Source organism: Trachemys scripta, chromosome 6, assembly GCF_013100865.1.
Source record: "Trachemys scripta elegans isolate TJP31775 chromosome 6, CAS_Tse_1.0, whole genome shotgun sequence".
Classification (NCBI taxonomy): Eukaryota; Metazoa; Chordata; order Testudines; family Emydidae; genus Trachemys; species Trachemys scripta.
Window position 1 is genome coordinate 35,187,205 of NC_048303.1, and position 27,567 is coordinate 35,214,771.

The window sequence follows — 27,567 nt, forward strand, 5'->3', positions numbered from 1 at the left end:
CAAAGGGCATATGGACCTGCAGTGATTCCAAAACAATGACAAGCGTGGCCACTTGATTTAAGGGGATTATGGGACGTTTCTGGAGGCTGATCAGAGCGCAGTAATGCAACACCTCATTCACACTGACACCTGAGTGTTTCAGCCAATGTGCACTAAGTGTTAATCTTCTCACCGAGGTGGAGTGCCAGGAGTCCTCTAGCCCTGGAGTTAGAACGCTCTACGTGCCTTGCCAGTGTGGATGGGTAGTGAGCTACGGGGAATGGGGTTACTTTAATGTGCTCTAACTCGCAAGTGTAGCCAAACCCTTAGGCTGCAGGCTCCTACAATTCAGAGGGAACACCTTCAGTTTTGATTATAGTTCACCAGCTACAGCTCTGCTCTCTCAGGGGCAATGACAAGATTAGCCAGTGACCAGCCAGCCTTCGTAAGGCAAAGTACTATTTATTCAAAACAAAAGCATTACAGAGAAAATATTTCTTGAAACCAGCTTATATGCAGGTCTTACTTAAGAGGCAGTCATCATCTTTCACAGGGATAGAGAGGCAGGCTTAAAAGTATTTCAGGTTGTCTTGCAGGTTAAGTCCCTCTGGATCACAGTCTCATGTCAGTTCATGAATTAGGTGAGAGTAACCTCCCTTCCTCTGGCAGGCTGGTCATGTCATACAATTCTTAGTTCTTTGATTGCTATGCTTTTTTAAAACACATCATACCTCTCTGTGCAATTTTCCCCAAGGGGAGAGGCTTCTCCAGGCTTGCTACCAGCCTACAGATTTGCATTAATTGCCTCCAGTGATTTTAGTTCCTGCAGGAAACCCATACAGCTTTCCTGTGAAACCATAACACAATCCCTTAGCCCATAAAGATGCATATAACATTTACAAAGTAGATGAAATTGTCTTTGAATATTCTCTGTGTCCATCATACCTCTCAAATAGTAGCACTCTGCATTCAGGATAAATGAAAGAACTATTACAAGCTCCTTTGGACAAGGATAAATGAAACAGAAACCACCATGCCATGGTACTGGCCACCATTGCAAAGCATGAGCTGAAGTTTGAGCTATGTGGGTGAGGTGTTTCTGTGCGGGGGCTGTGGCTGATTTCAAGTGCGGGGGCTGTGGCATTGATTGGTTGCAACTGGGTATGTCAGAAGAAGAAAATCCACAAACAGCAAGAGGAGTGAATAGTATGGACCTGAGAGGGAGAGGAGACAGAGTTCCTTGGGACACAGGACTGGCTGGAGATTCAGGCTTGGAATTACGAGCCAGGAACCTGCTTGGTGGTGTTGGTTTTTACTGTATTTAGGGAAAAAGGACTTAATGTACATTCTTTTCAATTGAAAAGACTGCGCCAATCACATTCTTCTCTTATCCTGGCCTGTAGCCTCATTTTCTCTTTCTAATGGAAACAACCTGACAGGCCCTGAGTATTGGCTGACTGCTCATGCCAAGGGGAAAATCAGGAGCAATACACAGCTCTATAAGAAAACCCATAGGACAATGGCACAGAGCTATCCCTGCTGCCAAGGGAATACGGTCTCTACATTAGCAGAGCAGAAATCACTCTGAATGTAAAGTTACCCTCAAACCCTTCGAATGTGTTTCTACTATCCCTGAAAAGTATTCTGTCCAACCCGATAAGTGGAATAATCACCTGGGCTTGGGGCCTTATACTTAGTAGATTACTCAGTATTTGAAGAGGGAAGAATAGACCAATGGAAATTTTATAAAAGACTGTAGTCATATCTGCCAAGTTCATCATGTGCATGTAAGCTTTAGGGACTATGGCAAATTAAAAATGTTACATGTTAATCTGTCCAAGTTTATGGGGAAGGAGAAAAAATGAATCCAAGATGCTTGAATAGTAAAACGAGATTAACTACAGCTAAAACTGATACATTTTTGCTTGGGACAGGGAAAGTCCACTCTCTAAGTCACCGTGATTGATCGGGCCTTCAGCCCTCATATAGATTGTGCCAATCATAACAGGTCTTCCATTCTTCTCTTATCCTGGCCTTTCTCCTCCATGTGTGACCATGCCTTTTCATGATAAAAATCTTCCTATCTCTTTGGAGGTTGGCCGAGGGGTTCTTTCAGTTCCTGTCCAAGAATGATTAATGCAAGAGACAAAGGAGAAGGGAAAGAGCAAGTTTGTGGGATCACCTACTGTTGAAGCAAAAAAACAAAGCCAGAAAAAAAAATATTTGACTCTGTTAAACCAATAACCTTTCAATGCAGATCCTGGTATGAATTTGATTAATTAGCGCATTTGCAAAGCAAGAGTGTTGTGAAGGTTAGGTTACAGCCAACCACTTTATATTCCTTGCAACTTCAAAGTGGGAAGATGATCAAGGTTTTTAAACCACCCTCAAACCTGCAATAGAGTCCACTGTGGAGACTCAGACGCAACTCTTTCACTCTGAAATGTTTCAGAACTGTGGCTCATTACAGATATGAAGACTATGATGAAACCCACTGCCTCCAGAGAATTACCTTAAAAACTTTTGTTTTAATAACTGAAAAAAATTAGAAGTGCTGCAGTTCAAGTACAACCAAAATGTATACAGAAGAACAATAGAATTCATTATGGAGAACAAATGCATCCTCATTAAAAATAAAATCCATAGTTATTTAATTTTTGACCTTGCCATGAATACCTCCCTTTTCACAGAAAATATAAGGCATTTGATTTTCATATAAAAATGTGCAACTTCCATCCAGTTAGTAACTAATTTTGTACAGCAATACTTAGCAAGATCATGTGAGTTTTCAAAGGCCTGGCCATGCACCAATGAAGTCAATGAAACTTCAATCGGAGCTGGATCAGGCCCCAATGCAGCATATGAATGAGGAAACAAAGGGCACTGCTGAAATCAGCATTATAAAATATATCAAGGCTATTACCTGAGGCACAGTCAGCAGTGCAGTACAAGATCCAGTGTTTCAAGTTCACTCAAGTATGTACAATGTTTTAATCCCTCAGGCGTGCCAGCTATAAACAAATATAATACAGTCTTCTTTTCAGGAAAAATGCTGTTGACCAGTGACAAACAAGACAGTGAAATATACACATAAAATACATCTAAGACTCAAAATGACAACTAGAAGTATAAAAGCAAAGAATTTTTTTTCCATATCATTCATAATGATTACCCATCTTGTACTTAAAAATAACAAATCATTAAAAATAGCCAGTGACAAAAATACTGATAATGGTTCAATATAACATCCCCTCCAAATCGTTTTGCCATTACAACCTTTTCCCACTGTTTCAGTAGTTAAAGTTTTTCCAGTAATTAAATGCTGTTTAGGTTCCATTTGCACAAAATCTATCCTATCACTAATATACTGAGATACAGTTCACTAATGACCCTGAAAACGTTACATTCGAAAGCTTCTGGTTCTTTGAAATGGTTGAAAAGGCTTTTTCAATGCCCACATCAGCAGTTGTGGTTTCTGTTTATTCTTTTCTGGAAACAGCACTGCCTCACTTTCAGGAGTAGGAAATCGTTCTTTATAAACTTCAGGGTAGGATTTCTGAAACTAAAAAAGTAGTACAGTTTAAACAAAGCTTCACAGCAAAAGCTGGACATTACTAATTCAACTACTTAAAAAAGAAACAAACAAAGCAAATCTCAGCTACACCGGTCAGTAAAAATGCGCTTTCCTGTGCCACGCAGTCTAGAACTACGCATTTAAAACGTGGTAGTCTTCTCCAATAGGATTTGTTTTACTGCAAAGCCCCTACTGTGAGAAATTAAAGTAAAAATAAATTACAGTTATTCAATCTACAAGAGAGTGTCTACAGTTTAAGTCTGAATGCCAGACACCTTTTCCTTTTGAGAACCGGAAGCTTACAATTTGATCCAGACTTTTTTATGAAAACGCCTCAAAATCTCCAAGTACACAGAAAAACACTTCCATCTTTTAACTTCATTAATCTAAAGCCATGTCTACACAGGGACACTCAGGAAAGTAAGAGGAAATCAACCGAAAGTGCAAAGTCAATTTGCATACATAAAAGTATGTTGACACCCTTTCCTCCCCTCCTCCCCCCCCCCCCCACGTTCACTGTGACTTAATCCTCAAGGATTAAACAACTATGAAACTGGTCTTTATACAGATGTAAAAGATGAGAAGCAAATCTATCAAATCCTTCACATACACACAGGTTGAAAAGAAAACACAAGAAATGATTTTTGAGAATTTTCTTTACCTGCTTCAGCTTCTTCTTTTTCTCTTTGACAGATATTTCTTTATTCATTGTAATTTCTTCCAACAGAGCTGCCAGTGGTTCTTGAGAGCCATTTGCTCTTTGGTATTCAAATTCATCTGTACTGATTTGGCGACAAAACGACGGAGCAGGAAGAGTTGTATCAGTATCAGCGTCTGCATATTTTATCTGAAGGAGAAGGGGGGGGGGAAGGATTGTAATTTCAAGAATAAATTTGGAAAAATTGGCTTGATTAAAGAGAGGTCCTGTGTGATTCACTGACCACTGTGTGACCTTGATCAAATCAAGAAACATGTTGATGCTTCAGTTCACCCAGGCCATTTCTTGTAGAAATACAGAATCACTAAAGCACTTCATCATAAGTTAAGGAGAGGAGGAGGAGGAGAGAAAACCCTGGCACCTGTGGAAAGAAGATAAATAAACAGAGGTATTAGGAAACAGACAGTGTGGAGGAGAGGCAGGGAGAGTGCAGTGATAGGGTCTGGGTAAGTGAGGATAGCACCAAGAAGCAGCTAGCTAGCAGAAGGAGAGTGACCAGCTATTATGTGGCTTCTCCCCTCCCCCCTGTCCCCCGCATACTGCCCCAGAGATACAAGATCACCCTCCAAGGAGAAATTGCAGAGTCTGCCAAAAGGGCAGTCTGTGTGTGCATGCACAGAGGGATTTGGCAGTCTCAGAAATCCACAACCCTTTGATTGGTCCTCTACTGTTTCCACCACCACTTTATTGGCAGGGAGGGGTGGATTATATTTCCCCAAATCCCTGTAAAGCAAAGATTAGAAAGTTGACTGAGATCCTTGGTTGAAAGATGTCAGAGAGGGACAGAGTACTATTATGACCACCAAAAAAAACCTTGAAACCATGCAAAACATGTCCCAGAATCTTAACATGGATGGTTTCATATCTAGGTCACCCTGCAATCTTAACTCAGTTGCAGAACACCACAATAGAATTTGCTGTGCAGATTTAGATAAATAAGCATTTACTCCAAATTAATGAATTTAATCTTACACTTTTTCCTTGTTACTCAGTTCTACATTATTACATAGTAATTGGGAGCAAGATGACAACCTTCACGTGGTGCTTCTGTTAAGTGCTAGTGTTTTTTGTGCTCTGTTTTGTGCAAATCCACCAACTCACCAATGTCATCAATTGGCCACTGGACATTGTTTTACCGACCTCCCAGTGAACGTAGCAATGATTATACTTCACCAAATCACCCTTTCCAGGACCAATAAAGAACAGTTGGGCCAGTCCTCCGAATATACCAATTTAATGTAGAAGGGATGTCCAGGGGAAACGTGGATTACCTCTAGAGGACTGTCAAAGACCATCACATTGAAATTGTGGCCCTCCAAGAAAAACACATGTGAAAGATGATGATAAAGCTGCCAGACATAAAATCTATGGCTACACCAAAATTGCTACCATCAACCATCCAAAACATGGGCTAGCAGTGTATATGTGAAATGGATTAGAGAATGTGGAAGTTTGGAAGAATTATTAACCAGTGAAAGAGAGATCAATATGGTTAGAATCAGGGACTTTGTTATAGTAAACATATACAAGCCACCCGACATCATGTGGCCTGATTCCATCTTACCTTACCTTCCTCATCCGGCCATTTACATAGGTAACTTTAACAGCCAACACGAAGACTGGGGATACTGCTCAAATGACACAGCCGGGGAGCAGATCACAGAATGGGCCACCCTTGAAGACCTCCACCTGCTCTATGATCCGAAGCAACCTGGATCTTTTTGGTCTGTGAGGTGGACAACGGATCACAACCCACAGGTCACAACAAGAACCATCCTGAGTCACTTCCTGCATAGCCAACATTGCCCAATCATCCTCCAGATTGGCCTGGAAGTGCCTCTTCTGCAGTCTGTGCCAAAGCAGCGTTGGAATTTCCGCAAGGGTGACTGGCCCACCTACACTTTAGAAATAGAATCTGGGATCCCACGGCTTGAACCAATACCTAGAAACTTCGGTCATTTTATAAACATCCTAAAATCGGCCCCCAAGAAGTACATCCCGTGTGGTCACTGCAAGGCTTTCACCCCCTGCTGGACAAAAGAATCTGAGTCTCTCCTGGGGGAATATGAAAAGAGCGGCAACCCAGATAAAGCCACTGCACTGCTTGAGTCCTTGAATTTGGCGCGCCTGGAAAGTGACCATTGAAAGCCTTGACTTCACCCATTCAAGCCATAAGGCATGAGCTCTTTCAGCAACTTGGAGGATCCCAGCCAAAACACAACGCTTAGCAAAGGTGACCGCAAATGCTGTTGCCTCATCTTCTTTCTAACAGCAAGACTCTGACAGACAAGATTACACGCCAGGAGGTGCAGCAGGAACTCCGCAGAAACCTTCAACAATACCCAGAGGAATCCCCACTCTCTTCCCCATATTCTGTCAAGGAGATCAATGTTGCGCTGTTGGAAACGAAAAGCCGGAAAGCTGCACGGGTTGATGGCATTACTCCAGAGTTTCTCAAGAATCTGGGAAGACGGGGACGGGAATGGCTGGTGGAGCTTTTTACTGTCATGCATAGAACCGGAGAAGTGTCAACAAGCTGGTGACAGGCAACAGTGTTTGCCCTACTGAAGCCTGGGAAACCCCCAGAGGACGCAACTGGCTACCGCCCCATCTCTCTCCTCTCAACCACCAGCAAACTCGTGGAATAAGTGCTGCTCCACCATTTGGCTGATATTATTGAAGACATCTTCCCAGCAGAGAAGGCAGAATTTCACCTGAAGAGGAGCTGCTGTGACCAAGTAGCTTCACTTATCAGACACATTGAGGCAGGAGACCAAGAACTCTTAACTCGGGCAGCCCTCAGGGCTCTGTCCTGGCCCCAATATTTTTTAATCTATACACCGCGGATATACCAGATACGGAGTCAGGGAAATTCATGTATGCGGATGACATTGCCCTAGCTGTTCAGCATACAAGCCTCCATACCATCAGCTGCACCCTAACCCGATATCGTAGCACAATGGTTGATTATTTCCAATGCTGGAAACTTAAGCCTAATGCGAAAAAAAAAAAAAACCCATGGTAACTGCTTTTCATCTGAACAATAAAATGGCTAATACCAAACTTGATGTGCAGTTCTGCAGTGAGAGCATCAGCCACGAAGCTAATCCAAAGTATCTTGGTGTTACAATGGACCAGAGTTTGACCTTTCGACAACATCTTGAGAACCCCAACGATAAGGTCAGGTCCTGTGTTGTGCTTATCAGAAAATTGGCTGGAACATCCTGGGGCTCCAGTCCAGGGACCTTACAAACAGCAACAATTGCTTTGGTATATTCTGCAGCTGAATATTGTGCACCAGTGTGGTCTCACAGCATTCACACTAAACTCCTTGACACTCAACTCAATAATGCTATGCACATAGTGTCGGGGATGCTCAAATCTACTCCAGTTGACTGGCCCCGATCCTATTGCACATCCAGCCTCCACAGATTAGAAGAGCTGCTCAGACATCTCGCTTTCTTAATCATGTCAATGCAAATACGAGGATCCCACTGCACCATGACTTACAGAACCCACCAAAGACTAGATTAAAATTCCGCAACCCTCTATGGAACCATATCAAGATCCTTACACCCAACTTTGATGCTGAGGCTTAATGGAGAGTCACATGAAGCACTTTTACCGCTCAGAACAAACAGCTTGTCGTTGATCCTGTTGAGGAACCACCAGGTTTTGATTTATGTCAGAAAGACTGGTGCAGATTGAATCGCATCAGGACATCTCATGGGAGATGTGGACAAACCCTCTTTATATGGAAAATATGGCAAACACCTGTATGTGACTGCAATCAACAGGCACAAACGATAGAGCACATCATATGAATGTCTCCATTCTTTTGCTGGGGGCCTGAAGGACGTTCACCAGCTCACTGCTGCGGCAACGTGCTGGCTATCAAACTTAGATATAAATTTGTAGTTGTTGCTACCTACCCAAGCCATTCGAAAGAAAAAGAAGACGACATAGTAATTGATTAATCAAACAATCTAAGGCACTATAGGCATAGTAAACACACCTAACTGTATTGGTATGGGGGAGGGAGGAAGATTTGCATGTAGTCCAAATGACTGACAATAAAACATTCAACCACTCATTTATGAAACAGAGTAAACAAAACCATAATCCAAATTAATCTAACAGCAGCCGGCATGTTACAGTGTTATACAATAGCAAGCCTCACAGCTCTTCAGGGACACCAAAGCTTTGAAAGACCGAGCAGAAAAGTATTAGAAAGTGTGACACTCGGCTGCAGTTCTACGTGTGTGTTACTGTGAAGATTTTACAAGATAAAGCTATCTCTGGCTAAATCAGTCACAAAAAGGTCTCAAACTTTGAAGTCATGATTTTAAATTTAGTCGCAAAATCAGTCTGAAAAAAATAAGTAAAGTAGAGTGGACTACATTAAACTCCCTCCTATCCTACCTTCAAATAATCAGTGAATGACTTGGGTAAAACAAACAAACAAAACTCAAACAGTTGAGAGGTTCTGCTAAGTCAGAGAAACACAGTGTCAGTTAATAGTGTGTAAAACAGCCCAGTAAGGAGTTGACCTTGCTTCTCCCCATTGTTCTAGCCTTCTGATCCTTTATGTACTTTATGTATGAATAAATTGTACTGATGGTTTTGGGGCAAATGACTCACAAAGGTTTGCCTAACTGAACATGCCCCTACAGATATTCTCAGAAGGGAGTTATCAGGGGAACTAAATCCTCTCTCACAAAGACTAATGAAGGATCATGCAGGATTGGAAGAGGGCAAAGAGGATATTGTCCACCGGCCATACTTGGGGAGGGCTGGGGTAAAGGGTGAGGTTTGGGAACATGGCAGAATGGGTAATGCAAGTCCTTTAATACAAGGGGCATGGTTATTAAGGGAAGGTGGAGGTCTTGAGACAAAGAATCTCATTTTTCTATAAAGCAAAAAGAAATTTTCCTGAGTTGCAGGAAACACCAATAACCAGGACTGATGGGAAAATGAAATTAGGATTATGAAGAACTATCGAGCATAGAAAGGTTGAGTGGAGCTAAGCCATGTGAAGCTTGACTTCCCTTAACAGATTTACCAAAAAGAGTCAAACACCTTCTCTCTGGGAGGGACTAAAAAAGAATTAAAAATAAATTCCTCCACAAGACTACAAGGGTGGCACTGTGATTATGGCATCTAATATCCAGATTTTTTAAATATAAATATACCGGCAGACATGTTAGAAGAGAAGACATCCCTTCAAATTCCACAAGGATTCCCTTCCATATGACATTTTAAGCCCATACTTCTGAAGCAGAACCAGCCGAGGAGGAGAAAAAGTAAAGAATTAAGTTTCCTCTTTAAGTTTCAAAATTTGTGAGCCAGCTAATTTAGATCATCTGCTGGAGTTGCTGAATGAGGATCTGTGTTGACCTCTGTCCTGCCAAACTGGAAAAAATACTTCCTGGCTCTAGATGAACAAGATAGCAATTAGTATTGCAGGTTAGGTATGACTGAATACATTCTCAGAGTTAACCTGCAGTAAGTGGATAGGGATTTTAATCCCTGACAGAAGAAGCAGTTAAGAATTCATTTAAATTTGACTGAGTGCCTTCTCAAGAAGGTTCATCTTAGTACAACTGAAAATAGCTTACATGCTATCTATAATTAGGATTCTTATTTCTCTTAGATTTTTTACTTTGTTTTCCTCTTCATCCTTTTAGAATTGGAATCTCCATGGAGATCAAGAAGAAAAAAATGTTCTCCCTCAAGTCATGAATCACTAGCTCAGCCACTGCTACAACCTCAAGCCTTCCCCATGTGCAGGTTGGTGTTTTGTCACTGAATTAAATTTTAGATAAAACTTTCATAAATGCAACTGGGATTTAAAAATTCAAGTCAGTTAGGAGCTTTTGAAAATGTTACCTTAAGTCAGGTCGCAAACCCCTGCCCCCACCAGATTTCATTAGTAAGCCACAAAAAAGGAATGCTTCATGACATGTAGTGGGTACAGTCTCCCCCTGCACTATTACTTTGACTTAACTACCCGAGATCTACTTTGTGTTTCTATAAATATACAATGTATATAATGTGTTGCTGACAACAGCAATTCATACATGCTATATGCAATGCCTAAAATAGAGAGACAGCAAAAGCTGTAAGACTTGTCTTGTTTTTAGGAACAGAAGGGAGAAATTTCATGTGATGACAGGAGAAACACTTCTGTTAGCCCCACCTGGACTCTTCGGAGATGTACTACATGCTCCTCTATGACCCTCTGTAAGGAGGAGGGAACATTCAAGATCTCTTGGCAATTGTCCATCAGGAACGTTACTAGTTTAGCAGCGAGCAGTTCATCCAAATCCACTTCATCTCTAGAGCAGAGGATGCAATGAGAAAACGCTTGAACCATCTGAAATAAAAATCAAGAAATGACATTGTATATATTTTTCCCTGTTTGCAGGAAAAATTGTAAATGGTGTCCAAGTGCAGACTTCAACAGCAGCAATATGTTTCCATGTTCCATGTTTACACAATACTTCTTTAAATATTGGTGTAAGTGAAACTGTTAAACCAGACTGATGAATGTATTGTTTGCACTATATGTTAAGATTGTTCCAGTGGTGCAGTTACGTAGTCTAGCCTTTATGTCAGACCTAGACTACTGGAAATAAACTCTGTTATTGTTAAGACTTGAAAAGATAGCCATTTCACATGGGATATCAAACCCAATAGAAAATAAGAGTAGTACTTCATTATAATAAATCATGGACTGTTATGTACTGGAAAGTCACAAGGTTATCTGGATTTCCTTATTATTAAACAAAGAAAATGTTTCCATAATTCTAACTAAATTCCAGAAAGCTGTCCAGCTCATTTTCATGCAGCTCTGAACCCAAACTACTGCAGCTGGTTAAACACAGGTGTAAGCTACAACATTAGTTGTAATAATTGTAATAATTAATTGCAATCATCTTGTCTCTTTTCCAGTCACTACTTGCCATTGTTAGCACAGCAGACAAATGGAGTTCTACTTCTCTGCCACATGCAACAGACTAACTTTTCAACTGCTACATTAAAACACTGTATAGAGTACACACATGGGATAGATTAGACTGCTAAAAATAATGGCACTTAGGAGGTTTTAATCAAGTTATCACGTATAGTTAATTAAAATCTTAATGGCTAAAAAATAAATATAGGTGCATACACTCTGGTTTCCTTTTACAGTGAAAGGGACATGATTAATTTTCTTTTGTGCTTTTATTTGCAATATACTCTTAAAGGCAAGAAAGCCACATTTTCACTATTCCCTTGGTTCTCTGTCATATGGAATCTTTGCCATTTATGTCTAATGGAACAAATGAGAATGTGACTTTGCACTGCTTACTGTACTTCCTTGTTTACGCTCTACTGTCATTGGTGTTAGCAGCAACTCAACATGGGAAACAAGGTTGGAGAGAGGATCTGAGCATAAACCATGGCTTTGTCAAAAACTAATAAAAATGGCATTTAAAGCCAACATTTTTATAGCAGAGTGGTGAACAAAAATATTGAGTCTGGAAGACATTTTCCAATGGATGAGCACTAAGTAAATCAAATTCTGGGCTCGGTATATACAACAATCTCTTTAACCTTTAATCTATGCCTGAAAAAGGCAGTGCCTGCAGTCCACCTGAAGCATCTCCCATCACACACCATCCCTTCCCCACACACTACCTCCTTCTACAGTAGCCCATTCGAAATCCTGCTATCTGGGGGAGTGGGAAACTAGCCATCCCTTCCCTTCCCTGAAGAACTCTGCTACAGTAAAGCCTCATGGCCAAAACCATCTTCTATGTATTTGATACTCCATATTAAAACCATAATAATCTTTAAATGGCCCCTAATTGTTCTTTCAAACAACGGTAACATAGCCATGGAGTTTTTCCTCAACCTCTCGAACATATTAAAAAAAAAATGAAATATGATCTCACTGGAATCTTTACAAATAAATTGTTTGACAAAGTTTCACCCTGAAGGCACCAAAGGTTCTCAAAGTACAGCAGCCTATTCAGTTTAAACAAATTTGATACTATGGGAGACCAAGTATTTAGGCTACAACTCATGACTGTTATCCATTTCTATGAAAACAGGGAGAACTTAAAACTTCTAAATGGTGCTCTCAATCGCTATCTATAGGGTTGAAATCAACTGAACTTTGTTTGCTATCAACTCCAAAGTATACTGTATTTTGTATGTATTAACAAGAATCTTTCATCTATGCTGTTTCAAGGTTTCATAAGCCTTGCTAGGTTTTTCACATTAGAAATATGCATACTAGTGTTCTGGTCCCAGCTGTGTCACAAAGAGGTGGCAGATCTTTGTTGAGGCTGATCCTTGCCATCATCTTCATCAGTAGTTGCAGCTTTTTCCGATTTTCTGGTGGCAGCAGAAGACAGGAAATCCGAAGTGCTTCAATGGCCTTTTTGTTTTTCTGCAGCAGACCTGGTATAAACAAGATTCGAAAGATTTATTTAAATTAATTACCTTTCCTAGTTACAGTTTTCCCCAAAAAAATCTTCACACACATCTAAAACATTTTTTCCGAATTTTCCTACCTATTCCTCTGACCTCCTAGCAGAATTCCATCACAGAAAGTTGAGCAATAATACAATTTGAACTTATATATTTCTCCCTTGTGTACTAGTTCAGGAATTCAAGTAACTTCCTTCCAGTAAATTTGAAAATGAAAAATGTAAACATTACCACCATCACAGCCTGGTGATGTGAGAGAGGGGAAAAGTCACTTTATGGTATTTGTGGCTATGAAAAGAGCAGTCACAGTACATTTAATACTTTGCCTCTTCATAGTCATCAGCCCCAGGCACGTTTGCGATTTAACAACAGCAGACATCAAATGAAAAAGTGAAGATAGGTTTTCCAGATATTGCTCCAAACCAAAAACAGCATGCCCAAATCAATTGATAACAGCTATAAGAGTCAGCACTGGAACATGGATTATACCCTCTAAAACTAGACAAACCGATTTAAGGTCAGTCCAGACAGAGTAAAAAACTCCTGAAAGACAAGGAGTGCAAGGATAAAACATTCATTATTGAGCCAACTTGGTGAGAAATATTTTGGGAAAAGCCATTCGTAGGGTATGTCTACACTTCAACTGCTGCAGTTATGCCGCTGTAGTGCTGCAGCTGCACTGCTTCAGTGTAGACACTACCTATGCAGACAGGAGAAGTTCTCCCACTGGCATTGGTAATCCACTTCCCAAGAGGCAGTAGCTAGGTCAACAGAAGACTTTCTGTCAACCTAGTGCTGCCTACACTGGGGGTCAGGTTGGCATAACTACATCTCTTGGGGTGTGAATTTTTCACATCCCTGAGAGCCATAGCTAAGGTCATGTAAGTTCCCAGAGTAGACCAGCCCTGACTCACATGTCAACAATTTTAGATATTTTGAATAAACGGCCACTTAGCATGGGGAACATTAGGCTACATATTGTTTTTATGTCAGGTATGAGCTATGTGGGAGGTGAAATATGTGGGTGGAAGTGAGTTAGTGATTTGAAACCTTAGGACTCTGTGAGGGCCCACTGGATTGCTAGAAGCCACCCTGGAATGCTTATTTGAAAGCCAGCAATCGGAGGGGGACCACTGAGGCAGAAGTGTGGAGAGTGGCCAGCTGGAGGTGGTTTGGTGCAGGCTTGCTGAAATTGCAGGGTCTGGCCAGGAGCTAGAATGAGGGAGGGGGCTCAGAGTTGGGGCAGGAGGTTTGGGTGTGGAGCGCTTACGAGGGACAGCTCCCATTTGGTGCAGTGGGAATGTGGGGGGGGGTGTGCAGGAGCTCCCGTTTGATGCTCAGGGTGCAGGTGGGGATGGAGGGGGTGAAAGAGTCAGGGCATGGGGTGTGGGATGGCTGGGAATGTGGGGGTGGTGTGCAGAGGGCTGGGTGTGTGTGGAGGGGGTGCAGGGGTCAGGGCAGAGGGCTGGGGTACTCGGCTCGTGGGGGTGCTCCCAGCCCCCTGCCATGAGCAACTCACAGCAGGGGGCTGGAGGGGATACGCCCCGATTCCCCCCCTTTCCCCAAGGCCCCATCCCCGCCTCTTCTCTGCCTCCTCCCTGGAGTAGCAAGCACGCTGCGGCTCCGCTCCTCCCCCTCCCCGTCGCAAGGGCAATCACCTGATCAGCGCAGGGAAGGAGGAGGAGGGGGGGCAGGAAAGCAGCATGCTGGGGGAAGAGTGGGGGAGGGGGGAGCTTGGCTGCCAGCAGGACCAAGCTTCTGCCTCCTGCCCCTGCAGGAGAGAGCTGTGGGCGGCGGCGGGGGGGGAGGGGAGCGGGCCTGAGTTGGCTCACGTGTCGCAGGTTGCCGACCCCTGCTCTAGATGGTAACAGTACTGTACAGGGCTCCAGTACTGAATGAGAGCTCAAGGCAGCATGCTTCCTTCTGTTCACCCTCACCACTGGTGCCGACTCTTGCACTGCCGGTGATGGTGGTACCAAAAGTGCCAGTAAGTCCTTGACCACAACGAATGCCTCCATGGTGGATGGCACCACGATCCTGCTGGTGCCACGATGTTCCCCAGTGCCAACAGCTGGTCCCACAGCAGATTCAATGGAGCCTGCCAACAGGGCGGAGTCGATGGTGCAATCTGCGGAGCGGGGCAGAGGAGTAGCCAGACACAGGTTGCACTCCACTCCACGTGCTTGTCCTCTCTTAGATCCAGGGAATGCCCTCTTTTGCACCGCTGCTTCTTATGCTTCTTTCTCAGCACCGGTGATGGGGCGTGGTGCCAAGAGTCCCATGCAGCAAGAGGAACACTCTGTATCGATACCAAGGTACTGTGCCAAGTCCGACCGGCTTAGCTCCGAAGCCAGTCTGAGCACCGCTTCCATCAGGAGGGAGTTGAAACTGGCCTCCCAGTCCTCCTTCGTATGCAGCTTGAACTGGCGGCAGATCTGATAGTGATCTCATATGCAAGTCCCACCCAAGCATTTTAGACAGCTGGAGTGCAGGTCACTCACAGGCATGAGCTTTCCGCAGGACGCATAGGGTTTGAAGCCTATTTATTCAGATACCCTTAGTAACAACAAGCTTTAAGATTAGCTCCAGTACTATTATGTGTAGAAAACAATATTCCTAAAACTTTTAAAAACCCACACTATAAATTTCTGCCACAAGACAGCATTTTTCTTATGCTACACAACCATTGTATTTTACTACAGATCAGGTTCTCTTTAGAAGATGGAAATGAAACCTCCTCAATGTTACATATAGAACGCAGATTCACCAAAGGCCAGCTACTAGTGTTTATGTTCTTGGAGTAAAAATTTTCAGTTCTGCCTAAATCCTATTTTCAAAAGTGCATAAGCCACTTTTAACTGAAAGTGTGCAAAACTTTTTTCATTTCCACATAAACATTGCTATAGGTGGTGAAGTGGGGTTTTTTGTTCTATTTGTGCAGATTACTGCAGCTGTGAAATAAAACCCCGTTAATGCTGTGTGAAGTGAAATACAATGTACGATGGAAAGTAACACACAATGAAAAGTGTGTGAAGGAACAGGAAAAGATTTTAATTGAATAGGATTTTTTAAACAGATAATTTAATACTAGCTAGTAAAAGCATGCAAGAATAAAATGTATACAGAGTGCACAGAGAGAAAGTCAATAATAGAACTTAAGAGCTGAGTCCCTTTTGAAAATAAGATTTAGCTATCTAAGTCATTCAGGCCTTGCAATGCTGCCTGGAGCCACACCTCAATACCTTTAAAAACCTGGTCCAAGACCTTCAGCCTCATAACACAACTTAAGGTATGCAACAATAGCACTGTGTTGTCTTAGTTATCAAAATATATTTACGTATTAGAATATTCTATTTATAGTTACAGTGGAAGAAACAGGTAAAAAAAATTGAGAGACTTGTTAAATCCTTATAAAAGTTAAGATAATTTGTGGCAATGTGGGGGAAGAGTCACAATAGTTCACAACTCTTCTATGTATTATATTACAAGCCAACTTACCTAACACACTGACGAAAACATCAAAAAGATGAAATGTGAGCAGAGGTTCCTTCATCTGGCCATAGTAGTCTGCTATCGTTTTGAAGACATCTCTTTCAAATCCTATGTATGTAGGTTGCTTCAAATCTGAACAACTGGGCCCTAAGAGAAGAAATGAAATCACAAACAGGGTTATCTATTTTCATTTCTAGCCAATACAAGGAAAGTTTCAAAAGGGAAAAATGTAAACTAAATTATTCAAAGTAGTAGTTACACACATTGCAACTAATCTAGTGAAAACAAACATAATACATGAAAAAATACCCACCCATAATGTCCTTAAAATGAGTCCACTCCTTGCTATTTACTGCTCTACACCAGGCGTTCTCAACATTTTTCCAACACGCTATAAAAAATTCCACAGCCCACCTGTGCCACAACTAGTTTTCTGCATATAAAAGCCACTGCCAGCATTAGGGGGTAGTAAGCAGTGCAATTGCCTGGGGGCCCCAGGAAGCTAAGTTGCTCTGGCTTCAACTTCAGTCCTAGGTGGAAGGGCTCAAGGCCCCGGGCTTCAGCCCCATGCAGTGGGACTTTGGCTTTCTGCACTGGGCCCCAGTGAGTTTAACACCGGCCCTGCTGGTGGACCCCCTGAAACCTGCTCGCGGCCCCCCAGCGGGCCTCGGACCCCTGGTTGAGAACCACTGCTCTACACAATACCTTCTTTTAATCAAAATATTACTCTCAAGTTTTACATCCCTTGTTTGAAATGCAATAGTACTAGAATGCTATGCGATGAGAGATGAATGTTTGAAGTTATTCCTTAGGGTAGGTCTACACTTACCTCCGGGTCCGGCGGTAAGCAATTGATCTTCTGGGATCGCGATAAATCAATCCTGGAAGTGCTCGCCGTCTACGCCGGTACTCCGGCTCGGCGAGAGGAGTACGCAGCATCGACGGGGGAGCCTGTCTGCCGCGTCTGGACCCGCGGTAAGTTCGAACTAAGGTACTTCGAATTCAGCTATGTTATTATTGTAGCTGAATTTGCGTACCTTAGTTCGAAGTGGGGGGTTAGTGTGGACCAGGCCTATATTAGGTTTCAGATAGTATAAGCATTTATCTCCAAATACTATGTGTTCATAGGAATACTAACTATGGCCAATGCAGCTGTGCCCCTGTAAAATCTCCCATGTAACTGCTCTATGCCATCAAGAGAGAGCTCTCCCGTTGACATAACTAAACCACCTCCAACAAGCAGCGGTAGCTATGTTGGCAGGAGACACTCTCCTGTCGACATAGCACTGTCTAAATCAGTGTGTTCTTCAGTGTAACTTATATCGCTCGGGGTGTGTTTTTTTCACACCTCTGACGATGTAAGTTTTACCAACAAAAGTGCTAGTGTAGACATAGCTTACTAAGATCATTCTGGAATTGAAGGAAAGAGCAAGACATTAGTCAGTATCCTCTAACTGCAACTGATATGATTTTTATTTTCAAAATAAATTCATTAATAGCTGTTACCTATGTAAATGCACTCAGTTTCACACACAAAAGTTAAAGCACAGTTAATATTTGTACCTCGGCTGTGGTCTCCTCTCCCAGGCTTTTGCTGATGACATATGCCATTTCTGTTTGAACTTTCAGGTACTACTACAGCCAATTAACCGAAATGAAGGGGAAAAAATTATCTGAAACAGAAAACAAAAAGTTGATATTTTCTTCACTAAATTTAGTTGGCTGTAGTAGTGCTTCTTGAACATGCGAACAGGGAACTGCTTACGATAGACATCTGCAAAAATATGGGATTCAAAATGGCTTCTTAGTCTTTGCTAGGAAAAGGAACCACATCAGAGGTAAAAATACCAATTCTGCTTTTAAAGTTTTTTTATGAAGGTACTGAAACATCTAGATGGGTAATATTCAAACACATAGCAAAAATATTTAAATACATAAGGTAACATTCCCTGCTTTAAGAGTCAATGTTTTGTTACTCTCCGTGGCTAGAAACACTTTAGCAATCAGTACACACACATTCAAAGCAGCAGACTTTTCTAAGCCTTAGTTCTCAAACAGTGAATTGACAGACATTTAATTGATCCTTGATAGGTTACAATGACAATGTAATTACCACAGCTGTCACTAAATTTGACCCTCAGACATATGTCATCCATACAAACTGTCAGCATCCTACATACTATTCATTTCAAAGCGCCACTTTCAAAACAAGGTATTCTGCTTTCAAAAAAAATATATAAATAAAAAAAAGATGGTCATCAAACCTCATGTATATATTATAGACAGAGCTATAAAGCCATCCTGTAGCTCAGCTTGCCTAACACTTATCATAATTAAGCATCTACCAAATTCGTGGTCATGAAAATCACATTGCTGACCATGAAATTTGGTCTCCCCTGTGAAATCCCAGCTCTGAAGGCAGAGCGTAGAGCGGCGGCTGCTGGCCAGGTGCCCAGCTCTGAAGGTAGCACTGCCACCACCTGCAGCATAGAAGTAAGGGTGGCAATATCATACTATGCCACCCTTACCTCTGCACTGCTGCGGGCGGCAGCACTGCCTTAGGAGCTGGGCACCTAGCCAGCAGCCACTGCTCTCCCACTGTCCAACTTCAGGCAGCGCTGCCAACAGCAGCAGCACAGAAGGGTGGCATGGTATGGTATTGCCACCCTTACTTCCGTGCTGCTGCTGGAGGTAGTGCTGCCTTCAGAGCTGGGCACCTAGCCAGCAGCTGCCGCTCTCCAACTGCCCAGCTCTGAAGGCAGCCCAGAAGTATGGGTGGCAATACCTCAAACCTGCCACGATAAGCTTGCAACCCCCTTTTGAATTACGACCCCCCGGTTTGAGAAATGCTGCTAAGAAATCACACATTTTTCATGGGTTGGTCATGGCATAACACATGTGCAAATTTTGCTATTTATGTGGTGACCAAACCGTGAAAAATGTGATTTCTTTGCACTTTAAGTACACTCCTAATCATAATCCCCTCATTTTCTGTTGCTTATAACTTTACCAAACTAAGGCCATGTCTACACTATAAAGTTCTGTTGACACAAGTTACATCAGCATATGCCACCAACCTTTGTGCAAGTACCAACTTGGCTGCTTGCACTGGCACTTGTGAATACTCACCCCGAATGGTTGCACTGATGTAAAATGCAGCACAACCTAGTGTGCCCTCCCATGTGCTGCCATCTAGCTCTATGTCTTGCAGGACATTTTCACAGTATTTTGTGGGATACCAGCAATTTCTGGCAGCTAGGGATCAAGTTTCCATCTATGCCACTTTCTCCATCCCATCACTTATCCACCCTTTTTAAAAAAAACTTCCACAGTCCTACACACCGCTTTTTGGTTTCTGCCATCTCTCTGGAAGAAGCATGGATCCTGCAGAGCTCAGTGCAGTTATAATGACCTTTGCTAATACAGGACACGTGATTCTCCTGAATTTGCAGAACTTAAATGAGTACTACTACAACTGAGTATGCAATGAGGAAAATATGGAGATGTTCAAGCACAACAACAACTGGATGCTGATGGACACAGCAAATAAAATGCCAGGTTGTTGACAGCATTCATGGAACAGCTCCTCACAGTGAATCACTGCTTCTGAGCCCAAGAAACAAGCACTGATTAGTGGAATCACATTGTAAAGCAGATTTGGGATGTGACGAAGTCCACATTCCTGGATCTGCATGCAAAGCTCACTCCAGATCTCCACCGCAGGGACACCAAATGAGAGCTGAGTTGACAGTGGAGAAGCAAAAGGTGATCACGTTCCAGAAGCCTGCAATGCCAGATTGCTATCAGTCACTAGCCAATCAGTTTGGAGTTGGAAAATCCACATTGGAGGCTGTTGTCATCCAAGCGTATAGGGCTATGAAGTGTACGCTGCTGCACAGGACACTGACTCTCACAAATGAGCAGGAAATGGTAGATAAGATTTGCAGCCGTGGGGTTCCAAACTGCAATGGGACAATAGATGGCAAGCACAGCCCTATTCTGGCACGAGCCCACTTTGCCAGTGAGCATATCAAGAGAAAGGGATCCTTTTCTGTGGTTGTACAAACACAAGTGGATGACCATGGACACTTCCCTGATATCAGTGAGCGCTGTCAGGGAAGGCACATGATGCTCACATCGCTAAGAACACAGAACTTTTCCAAAAGCTGCAAGCAGAGACATTCTTCCCTAGCAAGCACATTCACCTTAGTGATGTTGAAAAGCCAATAGTGATTCTGGGGGACCCAGCCTACTCCTTGCTCCCCTGTCTCATGAAGCCATACAAAGAATACCTTGATACACAGAGAAAGATTCAACTACCTGCTAAGCTAATGCAGAATGGCTATTGAATGTGCCTTTGGTAGACTGAAGGGTCAGTGACACTTTTTACTCACTAGACTGGATCTCAGCAGTATAGCTGCATGTTAAATATGCTGTGAAGTGAAGGGGGAAAAGCTACCACAAGGATGGAGGGGCAAGGTGGACAGCTTCTGCTGAATTTAAATAGACAGACGTAAGGGCTATTAGAAGAGCCAACAGCTATACATCTGAGGGAGCTCTTAAAAAAACATTTTGTCAGCCAAGGAAAAGCTGTGTGACACTTTTATGAAATAATCTGTCTTGTAACAAAGCTTAAATACTGGTCAGTTATTGCTTCCCATTATCAAATTCTGTAATGCGTCTATAATGCTTGATATAAGCGAATATACAGTAAGTTTCCAAAAAACAAAAAACCTTTATTGTGTGCAGAAAACAGGCAACAGAATTGAAGTGCAAACATATAAGGTACAAACCTTTAAGCAATGCTAACAGGATGAACCAACCTTTAAAACCCCCAGTAAAAAAAAAAAAAAAAAAAAAAAACCACACAAGTAAACAATGAACATTTATGTTCATATACATAAAAATTATTTCAGCATAAAACACTGTGGCTGATCCTGGGATTTTCACAGTTGGTGTATAGCTATGGTTCTCCTTGTTGTCTGCTGGCATGGAGTAATGGGGTAAGGAAGTACACCATGCTATCATCTTTTATGCTGGGTGTGTAGGGAGCACGAACCATGATTTTGGAAAGGCTACTGAATCATGAATCTTTGGGCACTAAGGTCAATAATGCTTTGCAACATCTGAGTTTATTACCTGAACAAACCCATGATGTCCTGGTGCATTTCCAAATGCACCTCTCAGTCCTTTTTCCTCTCCTGCAACAACTGCTCTCTCCATTCTCAGTCCTTTTCCATTGTCAGGTCATAAGGCTCCTCCAAGCCATGTTCACAGTCACAGTCAGAAGCCACAGAGGAAGGGAGGATCTCACAGCACATATCCTTTCTTCTCTGTCTTCCTGATACAGCTCAGATGTTCAGCCAGCATAAATGGGGTAGATGCAGTGAAGACTGATGCAAAGAATTCATTTAGCTTCTTTGCAATGGCCTTGTCTTCCTTGATCATCCAGTGGCTGTTTCGACTGTTTGGCAGGCTTCGGCTTCCGATGTCCTTAAAACATTTTTTTGCCGTTCGCTTTTTGCCAGTTGCTCTTCAAATTCTTTTTTGGCCTGCCTAATTATACTTTTACACTTTACTTGCCAGAGTTTGTGCTATTTTCCTTAGTAAGATTTGACTTCCAATTTTTAAAGGTTGCCTTTTTGTCTCGGCCCACTCTTTCTCTATTGTTTAGACATGGCTCTTTTTTTCTTTTTGGTCCTCTTATTGTTTATGTAATTATTTAGTTATTTTGATTTGGGGCATACATTTTCTTTTAGCCTCTTTTATGGTGTTTTTAAATAATTTCCATGCAGTTTACAGGATTTCCTTTTGTGACTGTTCTCCTTAATTTCCAATTAACTAGCTTCCTCATTTTTGTGTAGTTCCCTTTTTGAAGTTCAATGCTAGAGTCCTGGATTTCTTTGGTATTTTCCACCCTACAAGTATGTTAAATTTAATTGCATTATGGTCTCTATTACTGAGCGGTTCCACTACATTCACCTCTTGGACCAGATGCTGTGCTCCACTTAGGACCAAAACAAGAATTGCCTCTTCCCTTGTGGGTTCTAGGACTAGCTGCTCCAAGAAGCAGTCATTAACAGTGTCTAGAAATTTTATCTCTGCATCCCATCCTGATGTGATATATATTCAGCCAATATAGGGAGAGCGGAAATCCCCCATTATTATTGCGATTTCTGTTTTCGTAGCCTCCCTGCTCTCCCTGAGCATTTAACAATCACCATCACCATCTTGGTCAGTTTTGTTTGTTTGGAGTTTTTTTTTGTAACTTGATTTATTTTCACTCCAACTGCTGCTTTAATTTACTAGGGGCTGAGTCATCCATGAATAACATGGTTCCTGAATCTCAATATGCATAAACACCTGCTTTAACAAAATTATATATTAGCCACATGTCTACAAAAAGGTCATTGGACCATTTTACAGAGATTTATCACAAATAAAAGCTAAATAGTTAAAAGCAAAACAGCTTCATATACTCCAGGAAACATGTTGCATTGGCAAGAGTATTTACCAGATGATCCTAAAGATCTTTTCCATCTCTGCTTTCTAGGATATGAATCAGAGGACATAATTCTGACCCTTTAAATAAAATGAATTTGAAGTGAGACAGGAGTTACTTCAATTTTGTTTTTATTAGAATTTGATATACTTACAATTTGCTAGACACTTCATTGCTGACAGTACCCAATGAGGTAGCTCTTCTGCTTAGAAGGGGGGTTGTGGAGAAGAGATGAGAATTTAAAACAGTTAATACATTAACAGTCTGGCATAATACAAGAGAAGTTTAAACCACATTTACTGAAAGACTTTGGATTACAGTTCTCCAACATCTTAAAATACTGTTGATTGGTTTACTCCAAGGACACACTATCTTAGATGCCATTGACCAAATTTTATACCAGTTATACTACTCCAATCTTATGGAGAAACATAGCAATAAAGTAGTTTATGAGTCAGTGGCAAACATATCTAAATTTCAACTGAGACATTTCCCCCAGTACATCAAAATATATATTTTAACAGTAATTTTAAAATATAAGGTTTGGCTGGAGGTTTCAGTCGAAAACAGGGAAATTGTGGAAGATTTAAGAATATACTGTCTTGATGCTCCAGAGACATTATAAGAACGTAACGGCCATACTGGGTCAGACCAAAGGTCCATCTAGCCCAGTATCTTGTCTTCCAACAGTGGCCAATGCCAGGTGCTTCAGAGGGAAGCCCAAGTACTGTAGGGGACTGATGTGACAGTAGGAAAGGGCATAAACTCCTCTGACACCTAGAGTGAAGGGAAAAGAAGGATGAGGGAGCCCTGACCTTGATGAATGAAAATGGGCTAGGGAGAAAATTTTCCACCTTTACTCTCAAGTACCTTTGCATCTTGAAACCTTGAACTGCCTGTGGGTAGATCAGGGCAAAAAACAAAGACTGATTCACACTGGTAGGGCTCTTCAAAAGCTGACTTAATCCTGGTCAACACTAGAAAAGATATACCAGTATAAAGACGCTGGTTAGGGTTGTCTTTTTAACCAATATATTTATACTGGTATAAGCCCTAGTGTGGATGCAGTTACACTGATATAAAAGGTGCCTTATATCAACATAGCCTATTACGCTTCCTGAACTGGAATAATCAATACTAGTATAAGCACTTTCCTACAGGTATAAATGTGTCCACACTAGGGGAGGGATTTCCACTTTAAATAATACAGGTGTAGTTAAAGAAAAAAAAAAAAAAAAAAAAAAAAAAAAAAAAACTTTCTAGTGTAGACAAGCCTTAAAAGACCCCAAGACAGCTAACAATACAGCCTTAAAAGAAAAAAAATCACTTAGAAGAGCTACAATCAACATAGAAAGGCTTAAAAAGCCATCTCCAGCCCACTCACTTGTTTTGTCTTCCAAAATGACGATGCCCTGTTTATTGACATTGTACACATTGTGGATGATATGCTTTGGGTTCACAAGTTTTGTATCCAATACTTCATCCAGAGAATCCAGGCCCAAAACTTTTTGCAAACTGTTAAAATAAATAGTTTACATCATCTGATTTTTGTATATATTAAAAAACAAACCAATATGGGGAACGATTCACTTGGTCAAATTAATTCCTTTCTGTTTGTTTTTGTCGTCTTTGGGGTATGGAGGCTTCAGGCAGTTTCAAGTACATTATTTGATCATTAATATTTTCATTCTGCACATTTCATTGATGCAGATCCAGTTCATTTTATACAAACAACATGCCATTTTAACAGTTTACACTGTAAACATTATCAGTTAGGTTCCACCTGCATTGTCAAACAGCAAGTGTTTTTTTTAATCAGAGGGGGAAAATTATATATAAATATAAATATAAATATAAAAAAAAATTCACACACACATACAAAATAGATACCCCCCTACATCATGCAGGATATTAATGTTGGATTACTTATCATAAAAGAATATTGATTAATAGATTCCAAGGTCAGAAGGGACTACTGTGATCATCTAGTCTGAACTCCTAACAAACACAGGCCATAGAATATCTCCAGAATAATTCCTTTTGAACTAGAACAGAGGTCCCCAAACTGTGGGGTGCACACCCTCTAGGGGGTGCTGAGGAAAGTTTGGGGGCACAGCTGGGGCCTGGGCCAGCCCCCATGGAGGGCAGGGAGGGAGCGCCATTCAGCTTTGCTCCTGGCCCTGCACCCGGGGCCCAACCCCCAGCCCCAGCTGTGGCCCCAGCCTCAGCCCCCATACCTCTGTCTAACCCAGCTGTCCCCCCACCCTCGGCCCTGGCTCCTGTGGGGCGCAGGGCAGAGACAGGTGTAAGGGGGGCACAAGGTAAAAAGTTTGGAGACTACTGAACTAGAGCATATCATTTTAAAAGGAAAAATCCAATACTGATATTAACATTGCCAGTGATGGAGAATCCACCACAACCCTTGATAAACTGTTCCAATGGTTAATTGCCCTCACTGTTAAAATTTTACAGCTTATTTCCATATATAGGAAGCTTGTAGAATTTTTTTCACCCAGCTGATCAGATCTTCCATTTCCTGTGTCCTCAAACTAAATACTTCACTTTTTATTAAGATTTTTAGGACTTCATTGTCCCAGAAGAGCTGTTTGAATTTTAGCATTGTGGAAAGAGAAGGGAGGAAAAAGATTTCACCACACTACACAATAAAAACCCATATAGAAAAATTAGCTATATAGTGTCATAGAAAGAGGAATTGTTAAAGCTGCTAAATATAAAAGATTATTCACAAATCACAGGATGATAGTCAAATAATAAGCAAGTCTAATTAGTCTAGCAAGCATAGGCCTAACGGCAGTAAAGAATGGGTGAAATTATGAGAAGCAGCAGAGAAGGTGAGACTATTACCCAGTATACACATTAGCCTAAAGGTGGAGGACTCACAAATACACTTACTGTGATAGCGTCATGGATTTCCATATCTCTTCTATATCTGCCTGTGTTAACTCTTGGCGGTGCACAAGTCTGCAAGCTGGTACTTCTCCTATTGCTATACTGTGACGTTTGAACCACATTTCAGAATTCTGGATTACAAAAGAAAAAAAAGCACATTCCTTTACCTACCAATTTTTTCAATGATAAAATAGTATAGCACTTACACAGTGTAGCATGCTTCCTCTTCCAATCACTTTATGAACATTAACAAATGCTCATAAAATCTATGAGCAGTAACTATTTAAGTATTATTTAGATTTTATAGATGGGAAGCATCTTTGCCTCAGTTAAGTGATTTGTCCAAAGCTGCAGAAGGAGCCAATGTCAGAGCAGTGCTTGCAGTTCAGGAGTCATTAATCCCCATCCCTATGTGCATGTTGTTAAACAGCACCTCTCTGCGGTTCTAAAACCAGTACAAATATACTTTGCGACATACTCGGGTACAAGCCAGACCAATGACTATCTGTGTCACCCCTACTCTGTAAAGGGCACCCCAGGTTACAATCCCTTGCTGCTATAGCCTCCAACCTGGACTGCCCACAAACAGCCTCTAGCACAGGGGTGAGCAAACTATAGCCCACGGGCCACATCTGGCCCACCAGTCATTTTAAGCTGGCCCTCGAGCTCCCGCTGGGGAGCAGGATCTGTGGCATGCCCCACCCCGTGGCTCCTAGGTGCTCCAATGGCTCCCTCCAGCACTCCAAGGGGAGCTGCATGGGCAGTGCTTGTGGACAGGGCAGCGTGCAGAGCCGCCTGGCCATGCCTCCGCATAGGAGCTGGAGAAGGGACATGCCGCTGCTTCCAGAAGCCGCTTGAGGTAAGTGCTGCCCGGAACCTGCCCCCCTGAGCCTCTCCCCATACCCTAACCCCTTGCCCCAGCCCTGATCCTGCTTGGAGCACCCTCCTGCACCCCAAACCCCTCATCACCAGCCCCACCCCAGAGCCCTCACCCCCACACCTCACTCCCCCACCCCAGCCTGGAGCCTCCTCCTGCACCCTGAACCCCTCATTTCTGGCCCCACCCCAGAGCCCGTTTACTACAGAGGGATAGATTTTAAGTAAGTACAAGTAATGAGGCATAAAACGTCAGAAATGGTTACAAGATAAAACGCCTACTGATGCCTAACAAACTAAATTAGATTCAAAGCAAAGTTCTCTCACCAGATGCCTTCATCAGTCTTACTGACCAAACTCTTTAGGACAGGATCCCTCCCCCCAGAGTCCAATGGCTGCTTCCTCTCTCTCTTCAGGTGCAGTGAATGTGATGGGTAGAGGGGGTGGGGGGGCATGTGTCTGTCCCTTTTTATAGTTTCAGTCCACCAAATGAAAACATTTCCAGCTGAGACCAAGGAGACAAAGACTCTAAGGGGAATGATATTACCTGCTGGTTTTTTTCACCTGTTTGAACATCCTTTGTTTTCCCTCCCTGCTTGATGACACTGTTTACTGCTTAAATGCAAATTAAGGCAGGCACAAATTCCTTCCTTTGTTTAGGACAGACCTGACTTCTGCCTAGGAAGGGCTGCAGGGTTTGGAACTTGTGTTATTAACATCATACTGGGGAATCTTATAATTTCATATACAATGTGGCCACACATTTTACCAGAACAATACTGACCAGCAAATTCCGAGTTTTCAAATGATACCTTACAAGGCATACTTTGTACAAAAGGTTATTACAATAGTGTGTAAGGTGTATTCTGTCACACATTTGCATTTAACAATAGCCTTGTAAGAATTCCCACAGAACATTCTTAGGCCTCGTGTACACGGAACTGACAAAGCACACTAGAGGGGTGTGACTTGTGAAGCACTCTAACGTGTTTCAAACAGGACTATGTTAATGCAAACTTGGTACCTTTTAGAGCA

General features: G+C 42.1%; 1 protein-coding gene across 1 annotated transcript in view; it reads right to left on the reverse strand.

The window, feature by feature from the left end:
• Positions 1–2,487: 2,487 nt before the first annotated feature.
• The window catches only part of DEPDC1B (DEP domain containing 1B), a 45,694-nt gene continuing 20,614 nt past the window's right edge, over positions 2,488–27,567 (reverse strand). Inside the window, exons 4-11 of the mRNA XM_034774823.1 lie at positions 25,660–25,787; positions 24,131–24,261; positions 22,901–22,948; positions 16,251–16,391; positions 12,556–12,722; positions 10,471–10,647; positions 4,215–4,400; positions 2,488–3,541 (exon numbers count right to left, since the gene is read on the reverse strand). Coding sequence (XP_034630714.1) covers positions 3,380–3,541; positions 4,215–4,400; positions 10,471–10,647; positions 12,556–12,722; positions 16,251–16,391; positions 22,901–22,948; positions 24,131–24,261; positions 25,660–25,787 — 1,140 coding nt within the window. The 3' untranslated portion in view covers positions 2,488–3,379. The remainder of the gene's footprint in view (positions 3,542–4,214; positions 4,401–10,470; positions 10,648–12,555; positions 12,723–16,250; positions 16,392–22,900; positions 22,949–24,130; positions 24,262–25,659; positions 25,788–27,567) is intronic.